The 21,967-nt window shown below is 46.9% G+C and overlaps 1 protein-coding gene across 1 annotated transcript; it reads left to right on the forward strand.

Moving 5' to 3' along the window:
• Positions 1–10,810: 10,810 nt before the first annotated feature.
• LOC119402743 (uncharacterized) lies at positions 10,811–20,457 on the forward strand. The gene is made up of 5 exons (XM_037669827.2): positions 10,811–10,946; positions 12,129–12,256; positions 15,133–15,230; positions 18,028–18,102; positions 20,200–20,457. The coding sequence occupies exons 1-5, from the start codon at positions 10,818–10,820 to the stop codon at positions 20,361–20,363; spliced, it is 594 nt and encodes a 197-aa protein (XP_037525755.1). The 5' UTR covers positions 10,811–10,817; the 3' UTR covers positions 20,364–20,457.
• The last annotated feature ends 1,510 nt before the right edge of the window (positions 20,458–21,967 follow it).

The raw sequence follows: 21,967 nt of genomic DNA on the forward strand, positions 1-21,967 counted from the left end.
ATAATACATATATGTATAGGTATTTTTTTTTTTCATTGGACCCGCATGTACCAATATACATGTATATCGCCTACGAGTCCAACCAGTTTTGGTAACCTTGTATGATCTACGTCTGCAAAAAAAAAATAAGATTACCGTGCGGATACATTTAATACAAAGCCAAGTGATTCCGCCGATTATTGATTCGCGAAAAAAAAAAACAGCATCAGGTAGGTTAGCCGCAGAGACCAGCTCATGCGAAAGCAAATAAATAAAAAATGAGGCGTTGTTTATATTCGGCATAGTGGGGCTCGAAAGGCGGGAGTGAAGTCGCTAGAATCGCTACAGTGGCGAAAGGCATTGAAAATCGTATCGACCAGCAGTACAAAAAAAAAAAAAAAAAAAAAAATTGAACGCCCCACACGCAGGAGCATTCATATTCATCATAGCCGCTTAAAATGTCGCCCACCCTCTGTAAATTGGTCACAACGACAGCACTTTATTTCACAACTCACAGAAAAGTTGCATGAAAAGAAGTTTCGTGTGTTGCGCACCGTAATTCAGACTTTTCTTGCGCGCAAAACAGCAACGTGAGCTAGCCGCGCCCTGCAACCCGCCGGAAAGTTTCAGGTGACGTAGAGTTACTGCATATGCTACCTCTGGCTCTAAGTGACTAAGGTGACGCTGCGAACACTTCTAGAACACTGTAGTTTGAACGATCGGGTGGATCGGGCCCAGAAGCTCGTCAAAAACGCGCGCGCAGCCAGGGGCTCCGGAAGGGGCGACGTCCGTGGGTTGAATGTTGCATCGTGTGCGTATATATATATATATATATATATATATATATATATATATATATATATATATATATATATATATATATATGTATGTATATATATATATATATATGTATATATATATATATATATATGTATATATATATATATATATATATATATATATATATATATATATATATATATATATAATTTTGTATATAAGGAAGTCTGGTTGTAGCTTACCGCCTTATTGAAGCCGACAGTGAGGGTCGATGTTTTGATCATTCTCTATCTGCTTGGGCGTCTGATACACACAGCCAGTTAGGGAAGAACGAACACTAACGGGAAATATGAAGTTCAGCTGGAATGAACAGTGGTACTGAAAAATGTGTGCAGTTTCAGTTGGGTGTGAAAAGATGACTCATTTGTGGTGCTATTTGCAAGCAAAGGCCGAATATCTCTTACTCAATTTCTATCGCCCCAGACTCGGTGCTGAAGAAATTTCTTCACGAATCTCGGTGCTCTCAGCGAGTTAGAAGGCGCAGTGATACGTCACCACGTGGATAAACGGCCGCTGCATGGCAGCGGCTTTCGTCATTGCCGCTATGGATGTGGTTGCAACTTTGAACATCGCTAGCAAGATCTCGTAAAAATATTATCGTAAGTTTTGGATTGTGCTTATTTCTTTCGTTGTATCTGAGAGCTGGAACTCTGAGGCGATTTTGAATGGCACGTGTGAAAATAAACTTCAAGCAAGTCAAGATGGAAGATGTTCGAATGCAAAATCTCAGGGGGGGACCATTGCATAGGGGGTCCCCCCCAGTCTAAACACAGGGGGGGTCAGGACCCCCCTGACCCCCCCGGGATTTACGCCACTGAGTGGCTTGGATGCCATCATAGGGGCAGTGCGGAACGGAAGATCTTTTTTCATCACAAACAATGAAGGGTACATACGAGGTGGAACCCTTCCCGCGTAATGTCCATCCGCGGTACAATGCTGGCCGGCGAAGGGCACGGGCCAAGCCCCTGCTTGACTTCGTAGCTAAATCCCCGGGAAAGATGGCTTTCGTCGATGCGGTGCAGTATGGCCGCTCAGACAGCTGTGCGGCCGTGGTTGTTGATCATCGTGGTCGCGTACTCAACTCAGCTTCCGCTAGGAAGGCGTCTGCCTCCGTAGCAGAGCAGGTAGCCATAGCTCTAGCGATGAAGGACCCTTCGCGTTCTGAGATATTCACCGACTCCAGAGCTGCCGTACGGGCCTTCGCTTCGGGGGTGGTCTCAAGAGAGGCTGCCGCTATTCTCAGTTTGATGGGTGTAGTAGGCTTTCACACAATTACCTGGTTCCCTGCCTACATGGGCTCAGGGGTTCATACAACAGTTCCCAACGTAAACGAACTTGCCCATAACCGTGCGCAAGAAATCACGTGCCGCGGTGGTCCGGGCGGGTTCGGAGGCGGGTTTACGGAGAGCTTCAGGGATCCACTTGGCATCTTCCACGAAGTTACGTCGCACTATCAACTGTCAAGGAGGAGATACCCGCATTCCAAGTTTACTAGGCCGCAGTCGTCGGTTCTCCGGATGCTGCAGGCAGGTTCCTTCCCGTCTCGCAGCACGTTTAGTCACTTTGCTGAAGGCATAGCCAGGATGCCCTAGCTGCGGGGCAGATAACTGCAAACTCGCTAGTATGCTCTGGAAGTGCCCGGCGTTACTTGGCGCAAAGTTCCGCACAAAACAGGACTGGGAGAGGACTCTTAAAAGTCGCGAGCTCTCAGTCCAGCTGTCGGCAGTCCTGGAGGCCTGCGAACGGGCGGAGGGCCACGGTCTTCCAGTACCGGCGTGGGCGCGACCAGCAACTGCGGCGGACCCCCCTTCGGGGTTGTCTGATCGAGATTCTCCAGGACCGAATAAAGTTCATTTCATCATCAACCGCCTTACCAATCTCCTGCATACAAAGACGGTTCTGTGCAAGTGCCAACCTCAGTAAATTTTGGTAAGATATTTTATTTTGACATTAAAGTGAATTTTCGCATTGTGCACCTACTGAAGTTGACACTAGCGTGACGTGAGGCTACAGTGTCAATTGTGGTGACTTCATGCACCAGTACGCCTACTTGTACGATAACAGTACGATAGCTTCAGCAGACAATGAAGCATGCATATGATTCACAACTCCGTAAGAACTTCCAAATTCATTTTCCTTCTTAACTATGTCCCCTCTTTAAAGCCGTGGAAAATGCTTTCACGGTAATTCTGTTTATTATCCTGACCGTGCTGCATTTGTGTAGTGGTGCAGAACAATGTGTCATAGTTCATGTTGCACTATATACAGGGTGTTTCAAGAAATGTGTCCGGAAATCATCAAAAATAGGAGAAATGAAATATTTGCTCGCTGCCTTCATAATTACACTCAAACCTCATTGTAACAAAGTGACATCTGCCACGAAAATATTATATCCGAAAATTCGTTATAAACGTTTATTTGTAGCACTGTATCTATGACAAGACTATTCTTCATTTACTTCGTTATAACCGATGATTCGTTATATCCGTGCTCGTTATATCGAGGTTTGAGTGTACTTTTTCTGTGGTAGGAGACATCTTAAGATGACCAGGCACAACAATTACGGCAGAAATAAAATAAAATGAATTAATTAACTTTTTTAATTAGCGGAGACGGGTGGTCGGGTCAAATGGGGGGTATCGCTGTCCTTCCTGCGGAAAGGCCATTGTCGCTTTGAGATTTTGAGAAATCGGCCTCTGGTAATTATTGTGGAGCAATGCGGAGCAATAAAGTTCTTACCAACCAACCAAATGAAATTCAACCAAATTCGCTGGCGAAACCTAGACCGAGACGAGCGCAACTAGGAGACGACCAGAATGACATCACTGTTCACGATGGCGATTGCAGCGATATTACATCGTCTGCATTTGTGGAAGTACGTGTGTCATACGGCCTCTAATCGCAAACGATAAACCCACACAACCACGAAGCGCTGTCAATCGATGGCTGGCACAACGACGTGCGCTCATTCTAGACGTTTCAGAAGAGTATGGCAGTTGCGCTCTACCGAGTTACGCTTTCGCTTTCGCCGGTGAAATTTGTCAGATTTCATTACTCGCTAATAATTTCCAGCGGCTGCCTTTGTGAAATCTGAAAGCGGGAGCATGCTCTTCGCAGGAAGGGCTGCAATTCTCCCATTTGACCCGACCACCTGTCTCCAATAATTAAAAAGTTAACTAATTTAATTTCTTAGATTCCTGTCGTAATTGAATCCTCTACTCAGCTCAAGATTCCTGCCACCACAGAAAAAGTATTTATGAAGGCAGTGCGAAAACATATAATTTTCCTTAATTTTGAGGATTTTCGGACACATTTCTTTGAACAACCTATATATATTGCGTTATCTTCTTCAACTGCTACGAAGCTGCCCTGTGTGTGAGGTGGCCGGTTTGCACTCAAGTTGGTACTTGTACCTTTTTACTGCGATATCAGTTATATGGACACTCTCGACAGGTTTTTGCCATTGGCGTCGCCATCGCCGTGATGTTCCGTATAAATTCGAAATTGATAACATCCCTCCGCTCATCGTATGTTCTACCCGTGCATAAGCGAGCGGGGGCGACGAACGCGGCTGAAGGAGAGATCAAACGAGCCGGCCCATCTCCGTCGCTCGGAGGGTGCATGCGATAACATCGCCCCGCGTGCGAGGCCTGCCGTCGAACGCTGCTCAAGCAGAGACGAAATGACCTGCCCGTCTTGAAGGAGCATGAAGGAAAGTTTCGGGGGGGGGGGAGAGAAGTGGGGTTGCTCAGGCAGAGACTGTGATCTTTGATTATAAGGGCGCAGTCGCGATCGCTGGCGTGCGCGCAATCTCAGCAGGCATCAGCGGATGGCTCGTATACCCTTCTACGTGCTGCGCTCTCAATGCGAAGAGACTTTGCGAAATCCGCTTCTCTCTCCGGAGCGGCCGTATTCTCTTACACCAGCGCTTTGCACAGTTACGCGAGAATGGATATAAACGAGTTAGCTGCCAGCCTTACTTCGTATAACATTACAAGTTGTTGCTGCCGCATTCATTGCTTCGCCCTTGCGGAGAAACTGTTATTTTTTTGCTTTGTCGTCCACGCAACCTTGAGATGCCGAATAAATTCAATTCAGTTCTATTCAATTCAACCTAGACACAAAATGATGCACATGATTCTGTACAGTGTGTCAGGATAGGGATGTTGATCAAGGGTACACGTTCGAAACAGTATGCAGTTGTGTGAAATGCACCACTAATTTAGGAGTCAAACATTGGCCTAGTGGGCGTGGATAAACCGATTGTTTGGCACGAGTACTGAGCTAATATTTCATATTAGACTTCTTTACAACTGCATTCCGCCGCATTACCTTCTTCCAGTCGACATCCATGAGGCTTTTCACCTGCTTGCATTTGAATGATTTTGATGTGGGCATTTCAGCAAGCAGGATCAGCAGAAGCACTGAAGTTGCAATGCGCATCAAGGCTGACGCCATGGCACAGCGTCTGGATGTTGTACCGCTGGGAGTCTGCAGAGCACTGCAGCAAAGAAATGGTTGACGGCAGCAAAACAGGACAATTAATTGATACCTGCAAAAGAAATTATATCATCGCTATACAATAATAAAAATAAGTATGTTACTCGTAATGAAATGTGGAATGGGCCTCTGTAGACACAAAAGATGCTACTACGTAGTTCCCGGGCGACCGTCCCGCAAAAGCGTTGGCCCCAGGTTAGATTGCCTGGCACGGATGAGTTTTTTTCAACTGAGAAGCTTTTCTTTCAGAGGAAATCTCATCGATTTCCTTGTATCTTTGTGGTACATACTTGTGGATGTCTAAAGAAGACAGGAGTTTAGCGGAAGACGGAGGCACGTAGTGATGAAAAATCCTGGAACAGGGGTGCGCAGCTGAAGCCGATTTTTCGGCAAGGAGACATCTCTTTCTCGGGGACACTTGCTGCCATGACAAATAGAAGTCTTCTTTTCGAAGCGTTGTTCTCGCTTGTATACCCTTTTTCAACCATTTTTCATCACTGTTAAGGCGTTTATTTAACAGCACTCAGCGACAATACGCAATGGTGACCGTCAGGTCAAAGCACGGACCTGACTGTCACGGCGGCGAAATTTAGCTCCCGCTAATGGAGCCCCTGCACATGTTTATGACTTCGCTACAAGAAGGAGTAAAGGAGGCCATACATACGAGCCCATTTAGCCACCCTTAGCCACTTCCTTTTCATATACTTACTATTCACTGAGCTTTATTGATAAAGAAAAGTTTCACATCGAAGAATCAGACAAGTAACAATAATTTCTGGGGTATTACGCGCGAAAACCACGACATGGTTACGAAGCACGTCGTAGCGGAGGGCTCCGGAAGTTTCGACCACCTGGAAGTCCTTTAACGTGTACTGACATTGCACAGTACGTGGGCCTCTAGAATTTCGCCTTCATCGAAAAGCGACCTCCGCTGCCGGGATCGAATACGTGTCCTTCGGATCAGCAGACGAGCACTGTAACCGCTATACCACCGTGGCGGGCAACAATCACACAAATACGGCCGTATTGGGAACAGTACCATGCAATGGAAATGCTTTCCTCACATACCCTTGTGTAATTTTCCTGAAATTTATCGAGTCCCTGATCCAGTTCACACATCAGACATCCTGTAAAACAGACGAGGTATGCTTGACATAACAAGCTATGATAGGAGGGTAGAAGATAACGATCCTTAGAGAGATTCTTAAAGTACACTTACTTTGAGTACAGCCGCGTTGAAAAACACACCAGAGAGTCTGAAACCACTAGTTTATATAATAGCTTTAAAACAATGAAGAAAAATTAGGTTCTTCGCTCCGGCCTCATTTCCAAAGCTTCGCAGCCAGTCTTATTAGAAAATGAACAATGAAAGGCCACCTGCATACGACTCAGCATTTCTTCTGCCTTATGAGCTGTGAAATATTAGCGCACAAACATTTTAGGTCGTCCGATGGAAGCTCGCCTTGTAGACTTTTTTTTTTTCATGAGGCCACCAAGACCAAACTGCCGGCCAAGTGCTAATAAAGTTTCTTCTCTCTCTCTCTCTCTCATTTGGTCAGTGAGATGAAGGATGCCGAATGAAAGGAGCCAATATGACACAGATTGAATGGGTGAGAAAATAAGCACTAAATAAGGAAGAAAATAGGGAACGATGTCATCGAGCTATGTGTTGATGACAGCCATCCCTGGCATCATCACTTGCAGTAATATGTCCATTGTGCATTGTTCATCTGCATACGAGTGACGCTCATTTTGCGGTCGTCCTTTTCTTTTTGTCACCGACAAAATTTTAACAGAAGCATTCACTCGACCGCTGGAAGAAGTTAATCACGGAAATCGCCCATACCTCCAGATGCGGAACAAACCTGGCCGCTGGAACAAATCTACGGAAACAAAAATTGAGCGAATTGTCACCTCCCAGTAAGCAATCGGCACACTCTCTACGGAAAGTCTGCACAGCTCGTGCAGCCGCAGGGTGCAGCGCGCCCGCACAATGTCTGCAGAAAGTCTGCACCATGCCTGCAGAATAACCGCAGAGCTTTGTCACGAATAAAAAAAAATATAAATGCTGCCTTTCGCTTTCGCACCATGGGTCAAGGAACACACAGTTCCATCAGCATCGAAGGGTAGATTACATCACACACATCCACCAACATACGCGCGACCATAGCAAAGTAAAATGCGCTTGCGCAAGATAATTAATGGTAAACAAAAAGGCAGGAATGGGACGCTCCGTGACCGCCGTGTATGCTAATCATAACCATCACTGGCATCTTCGCGTGCATAATGGGTGCATTGTTTATTGCTAAACTGCAAACGAGGAGCACTTACTTCCTGATCGTGTTCGTTTTACTGTGATTGACAACCGATTCTAAATTAGGCACATAGTATCCTTCAAAGGTCGAAGGAAGTAATAGGAGGTACCCAAACCGGCAGCAATTATTCGTAAAAAGTGCGGAACCAAATTTAACTAAAATCTTCATGGGCTAAGAGTGCGCCTACTGTAGTGGGTAAATCAGAGCCACAGGTCAAAGCTAATTAGCATTCATTTTGACCTGCGGCTTTAATTTACCCTCTAGTGCAGTTCCACTCATAGCCCGCCAAGTAGGGTTACCAACGTTTCAGTGAAGGAACTTAGGAGGGGGTGGGTGGGGGAGGGCGGGGTACACTAACATAGGAAGCCAGAGATATCAGTTTTCTTTATTGCAGTATCTGCCATACATATACATTGTTTCTTTGTTGTTGCGGCCTTTTGAAGTGGTACTCGAGCTGGCAACGTGCAGCTCGCAACGCTTCTTCTTGCTGGAGAATGTACTCGTAAATGTAGTCGCACTTGACGCGCAGGTTCAGCTAAAGCGGCTAAAGCCTTTCGCAGCCACCGCTATAGCCACCGCAACATTGCTTCGTGCGTGCGATTCGTGCGAAGTTCGTGTTCTGTAGCGTGACGCGCTTTATTGGGAGTGCGTTGAATCACATGAAAATTTTCTGACTGGACGGTCCGAAACAAATCCGCGACATTTAGCTGTCCCGACAGGGACGGAGCGGAACTCGGGACGCTATATTAAAAGTCGGGACGGTCCCGCAAAATCCGGGATGGTTGGTAACCCTACAGCCAAGACTTAATTTCAATTTGATTCCGCACTTTTTAAGAAAAATCGCCGCTGGTTTGGTTATCTCCTAAGACTTCCTTTGACCTCGGAAGCGTACAAAAATGCAATGTCATCGGCATAAGCAAATACACGAATTTTATTTGATGTAGAGTGAAGCACCGAAACGCCATTACAACCTCATAAGATACTTATACGCAGTTGCTCAAAATTCACGGAATGGCAATGGGTAGTAAAGTTAACCTAATGTCTGAGGGGCCAAATATTTGGGCTCCCGTTTTACTGTAGAAGCAAAACACGAGAACTTGCTGAGGCTTTCCATATTAACACGCGGGCATCTATGTGCGTTAGTCATCCTTCTTTGGCCATATCGGAAAAGGAAGTGATACTAATCAAAGAAAGGGGATAGCCTGGGGGGGGGGGGGGATGGGGGTTGGAGGAGGTGTGTTCTTGTTCTGGTTTTTGCCTTTTGCCTTGCCCACGATGCGCATGCGCGGGAATTAGTCGAGCGTCAAGTTTAGATATATATTTGCTGTTCAAGCAATAAAGCTTTCAGTTGTGAGTAAGCGCTTGTGGTGTTCACTTTCTTGTCTTCGTATTTTTTTTTTGCTCTACTATTACGCCATTATTGTAGAACAACACTGAGAGGCCGCAGTCGAGGGACAACCAGGTTGTAGAGTTTTCGAACCTTGGGTGACAATACGACGCGACGAATGCAAACTATGAACCGCCAGCTTTGACGAGCGTTCACTTGTGCTTGGAAGTCTCATGATGGGTGTCGTGTTGAGACCATAGTCAAACCGCAACTCCTCCCACCTGTGATCCTATCGATGGTTGACCTATATTCCAAACGTCTCCTATTGTTTCTGAAATCATTAAAACAAGAAAGTTTTGATTGGGACTAAGAACTTACCGGGGACAAGTAGACTGCTGGGAGACCTCGAAGTTGTCCACAGCGAATTGTTATCGTTGCGGCAAGAAAAAAAAAAAGAACTTGCAAAGCACTTTGTGAGTGACAAAAAAGGAAGCAGGTTTTTAACACGCCGCTTATTACGTACTGCGGGTTTGGTGCAGTCAGAGCTAGGACGCGGCGTTTTGTAAAGGTAAGCATTAGTCTTGAAGCACTGTTAATTCATCGAAGGTTTACTTGGATTGCGCAGGTTGCCAGAAAATCAAACGTCTTTCGCGGCACGCACATAATAGCTATAAATTATGGACTAAATCCCTACTGAAACTAGGCTTGCCAGGTCGAAACAACAAAAATAGCCAAGGAATTGGAAAAACCAGCCAGAAAGTAGCCAACTTGTGCCGAGGACACTAAAAGTAGCCAAAAGTAGTCACGTGTGTGTGAAAACAACCGCTAAGTTCGTACTTAAATGACTAAGTGGTGGGGACCTTTTGGTGGAAGTGTAAGTACGGCAAGAACCCTTCCAAATCATAATTGCCCAGATTAAAGCGTAAATTGTTGACAGCAGAAGCAATCATTTCGTGCAGGGCGACGAAGTTTCGTGTGCTTTTGCAGAAATGACACTCTTTTCAAACGTATTGCGTGGCCTTTCTTAAAGGGACAATAACTACCAGCCCTGTGGCGACAGTAAAAAATGAGTACTGCATGAGAGTGCTCAAAATCACAGTTGCTAGGTTTTAAGCATACATTGCAGTCAATTTTGCTATTGTTTCTCGCGCGATCACGAAGTCCGAGCAATTAATATGTCCGAGTCGAAGTAGAAACCTAATTCTGAGGAATATTACAAACAGTTCGTCGGACATTCGAGTTCTTAGATTTTCATGTAGCTGAAGCTATTTTTTTATCTAGTAAGCTCGTTAGTTATCACTTCAGTGTGTCGTGATTTGTGGAAACGGAGTGGCGCAGGCGCGCGGTTACCATTATAAACATTGTGTCTGGACAATAAATGTTCAGTTGGAAGTTAGCGCTTGTGTGTGTCGCAATTTTTTCTTCACTTGTCTCAAAACTTTGCGCTTAAGAAGTACCAACGGTAGGACAGGTCCAAATGAGCAAAAGCATGGCACAGACTTCGCACCCTTCCCCCATACCCACGTGCGCACGCTGTTCGGGTCCCACCGACGGAAAGGGTGTTTCTTCGTTCAGTTTGATTCATTCCAATTTGAAGCACAATTACTACACTGCCGTTTAAAAAGCAGCACATATTATCCCCTATGCTTTGCTTGGCTTGATTGTCTGTTAGGTTTATTCGATTGAGTCGAACAAAGTAACGGGCCCCTTGAACAATTCCCCTTCCTTCGTCCGTTATACCGAAGCAAAATATATCTTTGTCATTGCAGTTGTCCTCGATTCCTTTCTCACGTCATTCTCACAACGTAGGTTATTTTTTCACAGATTCGGCGTCACAAGTAACATAAGGAACAACCATGAGCATTGCGACCAAGGCGCTTTTGCTGCTCGCCGCGGCTGCAGTGCTGGCCACAAGCTTTCGCGATGAGGACGAGTTGCAGGAGTGCTACAGTGTGAAAAATCAAGAGGAATTTGATTGGAACAAGGTATAGCGTGGTTTTTCCTCTTTTTCTTACTTTATGAACGCAGTTTAATGTTTCCGCTGCACCATTTGACCTCACAATTTGTTGACGAATCTCTGACCACGGCGTTGTTGGCTGGTGTGCTTAACGAGGTACTGACACAAGCATTTCCAGTTTTCTTTTTTGCGCCAAATGAAAGACCAAAACTTCAGGAGCCTAGAATATATACTGGTAAACGTGTGTGCACCCTGAAAAAATTAATTAAAACGTGCTTTTAAAGGCTAGTTTCGGTTCCTGCTGTACACCACACGGTATGAGCTTCTCGTCACGTGCTTGCACAAGATATCGTGACGGTTATTATGGAACTCTTTAGTATACTGAACGACGCTACCAATACTGGGAGCACAGGCTAATATCTACTAGTGTGAGGTAACTCTAGCTTATGTTGAGTATATGCAGTTTAAATTATTGCTAGCGCTGACTTACTATTGGCACACGTCGGCTGATATTGGCAAATTTGGCTAAACGCTGGCAACTGCTGCCAAAAGATTGCCAATGCAGACTGCGCGGTGTTATAAAATCAATATACCTTCGTTCAATCTCGATACAGGGCTGGGGTTGTTGCCCTCGCGTGTGAATGCACGAAAAGCACATGTGCACGTGGTGCCATCTACCGGCGGTGGCAGTGGCACCCTGCCATAACTGAAAGTGAAATAGGCAAAAAAAACTACATTTGATGAAAAATCTAGTTATCAGGATCTATTCCTGGTTCACTCGGCAGACACTTCCTGGAATATTGTGGTAAACGTTTGTAACGCGTCAAAGAGTACGTAGCTTAACAGAATATTTAATATTTTGGTTCATGTCGTTCTCATAGGTGGTCTTCAAAGGTCCATGGAAGCTGCGTGGTTGTTATTACGATAGTGCAACTTTACCAGAATGTTCCAGCACGTCTCGGCTGTGTAGAACTTTGGAGTCGATTTTGATGACTACATCTTTGTCCTGGGATGCGAGTTTTTTTCGCCTAGTTCCCATTCAGTTACGCTTAATGTTTTCACGAAGGCCTTCAATTGCAAAAATATTCAGGTAAATATAGCCCCTTCTGAAGCGTTGTTTCCGAAAAAAGAAATGATCGAAACGAATATTTTCGCAATTTCTCTCACCCTTTCCTTTCTCTATTTTGGCGTTTCCCACCGCCTCCGGCAGTTTGTGAAACAAGAGTGGATGATCGCGCTCGACCAATTAGGAGGGCATCCATACACCATGCGGGGTTGCCGTACGTACACGTTTTATCCAAAGAACAAGGGACACCGGCTCCTCCGGGAATACAGCCCGTAAGTTCAGCACGTTTTTCAGCGACCAGTCTCCTCTCCTCTTAGTCTACATGCGGTGCCTACGTTATTGTTTTAGATAAGGCTCCAAGTGTTGTTGTGTGTTTATGTCCATCGCTCTCAGGAGTCGAGTGATGTATTATGAGAAATGGGAAAAAAGGAAGCATTACAATGGCGTGCAACAAGTGGATCCCCCAACCAGAACATATGGAGTCTCGTTGCCAAACACCCGCTACCAGAGCATGTGGATTCTCGTTGCGAAACACCCCCTACCAGAGCATGTGGATTCCTGTTGCCAAACACCCCCTTCAAGAGCATGTATATTTTCCTTGCCAAACAACCCCACCCCCCCAGAACATGTGGATTCTCCTTGCCAAAAACCCCCTACCAGAGCATGTGGATTTTTGCTGCCAAAAACCCCCTATAAGAACATGTATATTTTCGTTGCCAAACACCCCCCCCCCTCTCCGGAACATGTGGATTCTCCTTGCCAAACACCCCCTACCAGAGCATGTGGATTTTTGTTGGCAAACACCCCCTACAAGAGCATGTATATTTTCGTTGCCAAACACTCCCCACGACCAGAAAATGTGGATTCTCGTTGCCAAACACTCCGTACCAGAGCACCAGAGTACGTGAATTCTCGCTGCCGAGCACCTCCAACCAAAGCATGTGGATTTTTGTTGTCAAACGTCCCCCCACTAGAACATGCGGATTCTCGTTGCCAAACACCAATTATCAGAGCACGTGGATTCTCGCTACCATGCACCCCCTACAAGAGCATGTTGATTTTCGTTGCCAAACACCCCCCACCAGAACATCTCACTGAGAAACACCCCCTACCAGAGCATGTGGATTTTCGTTGCCAAACACCCCCTCCCAGACCATGGGTTCTCCTTGCCAAACACCCCCAACCAGAGCATGTGGATTCTTGTTGCCGAACACCCCCTACAAGAGCATGTGGATTCTCATTGAGAAACACCCCCTACCAGAACACCTGGGTTCTCCTTGCCAAACACCCCCAACCAGAGCATGTGGAATCTTGTTGCCAAACACCCACTACAAGGGCATGTGCATTATCGTTGTCAAACACCTCCTCCCACCACCAGAACATGTGGATTCTTGTTGCCAAACACCCCCTCCAAAGCACGTAGGTTCTCGCTGCCAAGTACCCCCAACCAAAGTATAAATTTTTGTTGCCACACACCCCACTCCTACCAGAACATCTGGATTCTTAATAATATCTGGGGTTTAACGTCCCAAAACCACATCTGGATTCTTATTGCCAAACACCCTCTACCAGAGCATGTGGATTTTCGTTGCCGAACACCCCTTTCGGAACATGTGTATTCTCGTAGCGAAACACATTGTACCAGAGAATGTGGATTATTTTTGCAAAATATCCCACCAAAGCATGTGTTAGGGGTTGTTTGGCATATTGCAGGCAGGCTCTCTTTCAGACATTAAACACAGTAAACCTAACAACCAACCAATCGTCATTTCAAGTTTTCCTACCTATATGATATGTTGAAACCACCACCTCCTGGCAAAACGGGGTGTTAATATTTTGTGTTTAGTGAATGCTAGCTATCGTATTGCCTAATAATATAAGGTATGACACATAAGGTAAACGAGATAACCTGATAATGACGTCTAATTGTGCTAAGCAAGCTAATTATTTTGGAAAGAGTTCGTTACCAGAAATGGCGCGAGGTCACCAGGGAACCTTGTTCTATTGCTTGCAATAATCTGTGAAATATGAAGGTTTCCGGGCTTCAAGAGTGGAATTTGCGTACAACTGCAGTTTTCTTTAGGTGTGCCGAAAAGCTTCCGATAGCTACATCTAGGTGGAACTTCGTCACTGATGTCTGAAGGATCTGTAAACGTCGTGTTTCAGACAGTATAGTAGGGATGGCTCAAGTTGTCCATCCGGCTTTGGATGATCTTGTGACAACGCAATAACCACTTCGTAGATATACTGCGTAGGCGCTGAGCTAGTGACAATGTACTCCTTCAAAATATCGGGCATGTTTCACGCGCTGTCGGAATCGATGTTATGCGAGGCATTCATCGAGGGCCTGCAAGCACTGCATTGTTTTGCTTTGAGAAAAGTCATGCCATTCATGTCACGACACGTCATTCACTTTCACGTGTTTGTCATGCATGCACGTAAGTACATTCTGGCGCACTCCATGCTAACGGAACCCCACCACTCACAATTAACCGGTCCACTAAAAATGAAGACGGGGTCGGCAAACACCAATTAACATCGTCCACGAAACGCGATGCACATGCGGCAAGCCAGACAAGACGCCGCATGTGGCGATACGAAGAATGCGGCAAAAGAAGGCAGGTACCATATCGTTCAGATGGAAAACTCCAAAGGAGTGTACACTAAATTCAAGAGGGATTTACTGAGAGGACATTTCGGATTTAGTTGCGTGGTTTGGTGTACGCTATAGTTTGAAATTCTGCGTCCACTCTGAGTCTTGTGCTAAACGGCTTCGCTGATGAGCCATCTTCACGGAGTGCGACGGCTCACAATTTTTCGATGTTCTCCTGGAGTCGTTGTTGCTCGCCCTATTACGTTCTGATCACGGTCCGCAGCGCCCAGTGGTCATGACATGAACGTTCAACCAGGCCACAGCGGGAAACACGGCCTATTGGAGCACGCAGCGTTTAGTTTAACCCAGAGACAAACTGACGTTAGATGCCGTGTTTGCACTGTGGTTGCATCGATTTGAGTTCTTATTCAATACTTCATAGAAATATGCCCTTTAACAACTAGAAACCGTTTCATATGACAAAATGCTGGCTAGTAAAATAGTTTGCCTCCCTGTATTTTACCATCTTTTATAGCGTACGTATGTCCTTTGCAGAGATTCGAAAGATCCATACTTCACCAAGAAAGAAAATGCTACCTTCAAGAAAGGCATCTTTCACGTAGTAGAAGATTTCGATTGCTATGTTTGTGATGGTAAGATTATTTCTCCTGTCCGTGGTGCGAATATTGTCAATCCGGTTTAAAAGGGTTTTGTGGATAAACATTCAAGCGATTGCTTTAGAAGCCAATGTTTCCCTTGGCCTCTCTGCAACTAAAGCAATGTTTTTCTTAGCCTTGGTAACACGAAGCCAACACATAACGAAGCCAAGGAAATCATAGCTAGGGCCATTATGATTAGTTATTTGCGTGGTAATTAGGAGATTAAAGGCAAATGAACTGAAGTGATCGGAAAAAATACCGTGGTTCAACGCGCTTAAATCAAGTTTGTCGAGCGATAGCTCTGTTTTGATTGCTTTTTTTTTTGCCACACAACCGCGGTTGTTGCAGTAACTATATCGTATCCACAATTGCACCACAACGCAACACGCCGACTCTTCTGGGCGACGTCGGCGCTTACGGCGAGAATGTTGAGTGAACTTGGATGGAGCTGGCGCCGCTGGCGGTGGCTGCACGAAACACTGACCTAAAGCAGCTGTTTGTCGCGAACGCTCCGCACGATCATTTCGCTGAAGCTTTGTGGCCGACGTTTTGACGACGCGCGAGGTGCATGTAAAGGCATGACCACACCTACGCGTTGCAGCACGTCAGCGCGTGGCGTGTAGACTCGGCGCCACGCCCTCTCCCTACGAAGGGAGAGGGCGCGGCGCCGAGCCTACAAGCCACGCGCTGACGCGCTGCAACGCGTACGCGTGGTCAGGCCTTAACGCAGCATGGGATCAACACGCTGCCACGCTGGAGAAACGTCGGTGCGAACACACCGGCGAGAGCATTGCATCATCTCGCGGGCATTGCGTGGGCATTTGACGCAGCTCAGAGACGCTGGCATGACTTTGGCTGAGCTGCAAGGTCAAATTCATGGAACGAGGTGTTTTCTGGCGGCGACGTATAGGCGCCGTGCTACGAAGTTTTCGAAATGCGACAGCAGCACAAACGAAGTCAGTTCCACTGCAATTGAAAGCTGTAAGAACTGCGGGGCATTGATTCGCTTATGTTTCCCTTGTGTTTCTCTGTTCTTTTGTGTTGTATTCGTCTGATTATGTGATATTTTCTGTCCTCCTCTGTTCTTTTCTAGTGATTATCTCATTTGCCTTACGATATTTTTTCTCTATGCTCTCCTTTCTACTGTTTTATCTGCGGAGCTGTTTAGGGGACCGCCCTGTTGTCGTGTCACGCCTCGCGTTGGCGTCACGCAGGGCCCACGTTTGATACAATTAGGTCGAGCAGGCTGAACGTTTGGAACGCCAGCGTGCGCTTGCCCGTTAACGTCAGCGCCACCGAAGGGCAGGCGAATCACTGCTCCGCACTTCGTGCAGAATTCACATTGAGAGAAACTAGATAACATTCTAATTTTAAATGCGAATGCATTTCTTAGTCGGGGGTTGTCCTGCGTCCCTGGCCGGCGTGCGCACAGATCTCTCCGCGCGCACTCCTCCTCGCCCCTAGCAACAGCTGCGCCGCGCCTAGCAACCGGAGCAGGTGGTGAGCGGCGGAGGGTAAGGGAGAGGAGGAGCGCGCGGGCCTGTGATGGCGCTCGCATCGCGGAGCAGCGGAGGGTAAGGCAGAGGAGGAGTGTATCCGGTGAGGGCGCTCGCACTGTGGAGCTCGCTCGGCGGAGAGAGAGCTCGGGCGCTCCTCCTCTCCGCGCTCGGACCTATATATATCATGCAGGGAGCGCGCGCTTTGGTGTCTTGATAGCGATGGAAGTCGGTGAAGTCGAATCTCTCGCGGCAACGATACCACTAGGACGAAGTGTAACATAATGCAACACGAGCATTACGCCTCTACGTGCACACTCTCGTCTCTCTTCATTAATTAATCGCACACTCATCGGGTGCATCCAAATGCATTCGCATTTCCTCACGATCCCCTTCGGGGAGGTGCGGGGGATTTTTTTTCACTGTCGCGAACGCAGAAACAATAACACGGATGAAGTAGGCGCAAAGACGGTGCTTCGCTTGATATTTTTTGCTCCCGTGGCACTGCAAATAAGTCAAGCGAACGAAGTACACGCGCAGCTAGCGCACTCACTTTTTTTTAGTTGGGGGAGGGGGCAAATGTGTTGGACCTCAAGTGACCTTGGAGCATATATATTTACGGCAATCGCCTTCACATAAATAACTCTGGGCAAGAACTGTGAATTGTCATTACTCGACGTGCACGTTAGCTGAATGCACACCGCCAATAAAACAATTTCATTTTAACGCGATAGCGTTAGAGAGCTCGGTCTGTTCACATATTGGAAAGTTTTTCTGTAACGATCATGTGTAGTTCTTCGTAACTACCTGCTACATGTATGAGCTGACGCACGGGCATATGCGTGCGCATGGGGGTGGGGAGGGGGTGCCCCCCTAATCACCTCGGAGGAGGGCGCCCAGTATGCCCCATAATTCCTGTCCTACTCCCTCATTGTTTGAAGAGAAGGGTCATGGCCACGTAGGTTTCTGACGATCATGGCGGCCTAAGGCCGCTGATGTTGAATTCGAAGAACTGTCTGCTGCCCATTTTTACTCACTGAAAGCCAGGGACCAAAGGAAGGCCATTGAGAGAAGCACGACGTCGCTTCATCTTTTTCATCCATTGTCAAGCATGTTGTCTTTTGGACTGAACAAACGCGGGGGGGGGGGAGCTGCGATGAACCTTCGCCCCCCCTCCTAATGGGGAACCCTGCTCACACTTATGCGCATGGGTAATTAGTTTCAGCCAAAACACCCATTTCCTTTACGCAAGCTACGCAGCAAGTTCAGATTACGTTCCCCTCTGCATTACACAGATCTGGAGCGCGTGGAGATACTGGACACCGATTATGAGAACTGGGCCGTGATACGTCACTGCAGACAAGACGTTGGTAAGTGGCCATTTAAAAATGTACCACGCCACTTTGATAAGAGCTCAGTCCGAGAAGGCATTCGCACAGATGATGGCGGTTACATTAATGTACGGCTCAGAGAGCACTTGAACACCTTAAAAGGAAATCCTACATCGCATTTGTCCATGCACTGTCGCCCAGGGGCGTAGTCAAGTGGGGGGGGGGGGGAGTTTAAACCCCCCCCCCGAAATTTTTGTTTTGCTTGCGTATATATACACGCACGCATACACACGCACACATGAATATACATAAATCATGGTTCAACCCCCCGCCCCCCAAAAATTTCTGGCTACGCCCCTGCTGTCGCGAGCGCGCATGTGTGCCCCTTCTCGATAAGACAGGCATCCTTTATACGAACCAAAATCAGTTTCACCGAGGAGTATTCGAGGCTTGGAACATTAACAAGTTGGGAGAAGACTGCGTCAGCCAAACCTCGGTATCTCTTCATGATAAAGAGATTATGTATCTGGACAACAAATAGGACGTAACTGAAAGCGCATGTATCTGTTTCACCTTGTTCCGGCATTTGTTCACGTATGCGCATGAGTAACAAAAAAAAGTTGTTTGCATATACGTTGTTTTTAAAATAAAACTTCAGTTGATAGTCAGCACTCGTCATGTGTATTTCCTCTTACATTTGTCTTCGTTTTTCATCCGCGCTGTTTCTTGACAACATAGCGGATACAGTTGGGCCGGATAGAAATTTCACCGCAGTTCATTACCTAAAAAAAATTGGCCGCGTATCTGCTTGCTCCGTTGCAAATGCCGTGTAAAGACCACAGAGGAGGCGCTGCGTGAGATATGGACGCCATCTGGCAATACGTCGGGAAACATGAGCTTGTGCAGAGGGTTTTCTTCCTCCGTGGCAGAGGGCGTTCGTCGGCGCGCATAGGCATTTTCAGCGCAGCTTAAGAAACTAGGCTCTTTAGAATTACGTATCTATGTATTTTATATTAAACGAGCACACCATCTAATACTTACCTAGTGATGTTGCGCCTCAGATATGCCTAATATTTACTTTTTGATCGACAACGTTCACAAGTATGAACAGCCGTACCAGTTCAAGTTGGGTGGGCGGTAAGCAAGTGGTTCAACTTTGGCCGGGTCGCTGAATCGGGTGACAGACAAACAGAAAGACAGACCAAGATTTCTGCGTTTAAGTTCCCCAAGAAAGACTATCGTCTTCAAAAGGTGTCTCACTGAAGGGTAATGCGACGCTTGGTTACTGCAATAATGCATAGTTCCTTGTCTACGAGGTTGGTCTCCGCAACGCTATGTGGCGCCACCAAACCGACCTCGCATGTTGACGCCTCCCGCACTCCAAGGATTTGGGGACACTCGTACGTGGCGCCATCTCTCGGCGGCAGCAACGACGCTCTGCGATAGCTGAACGGGGAAATGTTCCAACGAAAATCCTTTCTGAAGAAAAAAAAGCTCGTTACCAAAAAGGACTCCCGGTTATATACAGCAGAGACCCGCTGGAGAATTTTGATAAAATCGCAGTATCTCACTACACAGCGTGTGGTTTCCCAGGACAATTGGACACCGCCCATGGGGCCGCAAACCTGCAAACGCGCTGGGAAATCACGCTATTTGTGTCTAGAATATATATATATATATATATATATATATATATATATATATATATATATATAATGTGTGTGTGTGTGTGTGTGTGTGGAAGAGTATACGCTACCCGCCACGGCGGTCTATTGGTGATGGTGCTGGACTGCTTGCCCGCAGGTGTCGCGGGATCGAATCCCGGCCGCGGCGGGCGCAATTCGGTGGACGCGAAAGGCCAGAGGCCTGTGTACTTAGATCTAGGGAGACGTTGAAGAGCCTCAGGTGGTCAAAATTTCCGGAGCTCTCCACTACGGCGTTCCTCACCCATAATCGCATATCGCGATTTTAGGACGTAAAACCCCCAACAGTCGGAGTCCGACAAATAAGCAGCTTTTTAGACGCGTACTCTTCCCCCATAGTATTACGGCAACCCAAGACAGGCCTTCTTGTTACACATATTGAGCCCGATGTCTTCACAATAAACTCACACCTCTTTGGGATCCTCTTTTACAGCGGAGTCGGAAGCGTACGAGTGGTTTCACATTCTGCTCAAGAAAGGATTCATAAACAGCGTTCCCAGCGGTCTCGTGGAAAAGGCCCGCAAAGCCATGAAGAAGAAAGGAATCCGGAACGTAAAAAAGGTGAAACTGTGGCCGACACCTTGCGTACAAGAGTGAGCAACCATCACGTCACGAGGTGCAAGGACACGTTGCCGGGCTAGTTGGTTGTTCACGAAGAGGCCGAGCAACTGCGCTGACGCGCAGTAATAAAGCGTGCGCTTCCTGCAACAGATGTTGATTCGTAAGGTTAAATCACTGTTGCTACACTGTTGCCGTTGAATTAGTGGCATTCATAGTATTTTTTATGTGCTCTACTGTTGTACACTATTGCGATAGTGATTATGTAGCTGGGAGGGTTTCTGCCGTCGGCGTCGCCGTCATGTTATATATATAATCTGGCAAGCATATACATTGTTTATTGAGGCCAAACTCTCGTTAATTCGGTCACATTTGGCCGCAACCCGATCAATTCAGCCGATTCAGAGAGCGCACCTAGCGCGAGGCGCCGCAAATTCGCGACGCAATAGAACGACAACGACGTTCGCAGACAACCGAAACGAGGCAGCGCTGTCCGCATCGCTCTCTTCATCAGTTAGTGACCACGGTTTTGTCCACATGCGAGTCCCGCACTCAGTGTCTTCGTTTTATCTTAGTGTGATGCAATACGCGCGCAATGTCAAAAAACTCAAACATGGCCGAAGCTGCTGAAGATGAAGAGCTTTCAGCCGCGGTCGGTATGCTGGCGTAAAACTCGTTTGCTACGTCGTGATAAACGAACTATCAGTTGCCGGCCATTTTACATGCGAAAGAACTGTCGTCACGTGCTCGTGGTGGTGGTGGCGGTACATAATAAAGAAGGGGTGCAGAGCACGTTTCGGGCTAAATAAATACGGAAAATCTGGCGCCGTGGTCACATTTAGAACGAAACGGCTGGATGACGAAAATTGCAGGTTTTACACTGCCCTTAGGCAAAATAAGTGCAGCATTTACGTATTCATCCAGAAAATGAAAGTGTATTCATAGAGCAGACATTTGTTTGTTGTTTTCTTGATGGTTTCGATGAATCGGCATTCGGTTAATTCGGACATCTTTTACAGTCCCGTGAAATTCGAATTAACGAGCTTTTACTGTATGTTGCTAAGAGGTTTTCAGCAGAGGATGCGGGAGAACGGGCAGCGGTCAGCAGCATTCGGCCAAGGGCAGCAACCACGAGCTCGTGCCGACGGTGATGCCACTCAGGCCACTATCCTTCACTACAGTCGCCCTCCGCAGAAAAAGGCACCATCCTGGCGACTTAGGGTGAGGAAACAGCTATTGGGTCGTAGTACGGCTTGATGCTAGAGACGTGGACATGTTCGCGGCCGCGATAACGTAGATCTGTCGATGGCGTGATGGGCGCCACGAGGTAAATGACGGAGGACGTTTGCTCTAGAATGCGGTATGGTCTGAGGTATTTGGCAACGAGGTTTGCAAAACGGCCGGGTGCGGCAGCGGGTACTCGAAGCCATACCAAGAGCCGGGGGAAAAGTTGGTGCCTAACGGTCGCCAGGTTGACGGGATTGATGCTGCCACTGGTCCTCCGTAGAAAAGGAGCGGGCAAGCTGGCGGCATTCTTCTTCATGTCGGTTAGCTTCGGACAGGGGGCTACTTTAGGACTCATCAGGTTTATATGGAAGAATTGTATCAATTGTATATGAAAGTTCTCGTCCGCATAGAAGAAA

The sequence above is a fragment of the Rhipicephalus sanguineus genome, chromosome 8 (assembly GCF_013339695.2).
Source record: "Rhipicephalus sanguineus isolate Rsan-2018 chromosome 8, BIME_Rsan_1.4, whole genome shotgun sequence".
NCBI lineage: Eukaryota > Metazoa > Arthropoda > Arachnida > Ixodida > Ixodidae > Rhipicephalus > Rhipicephalus sanguineus.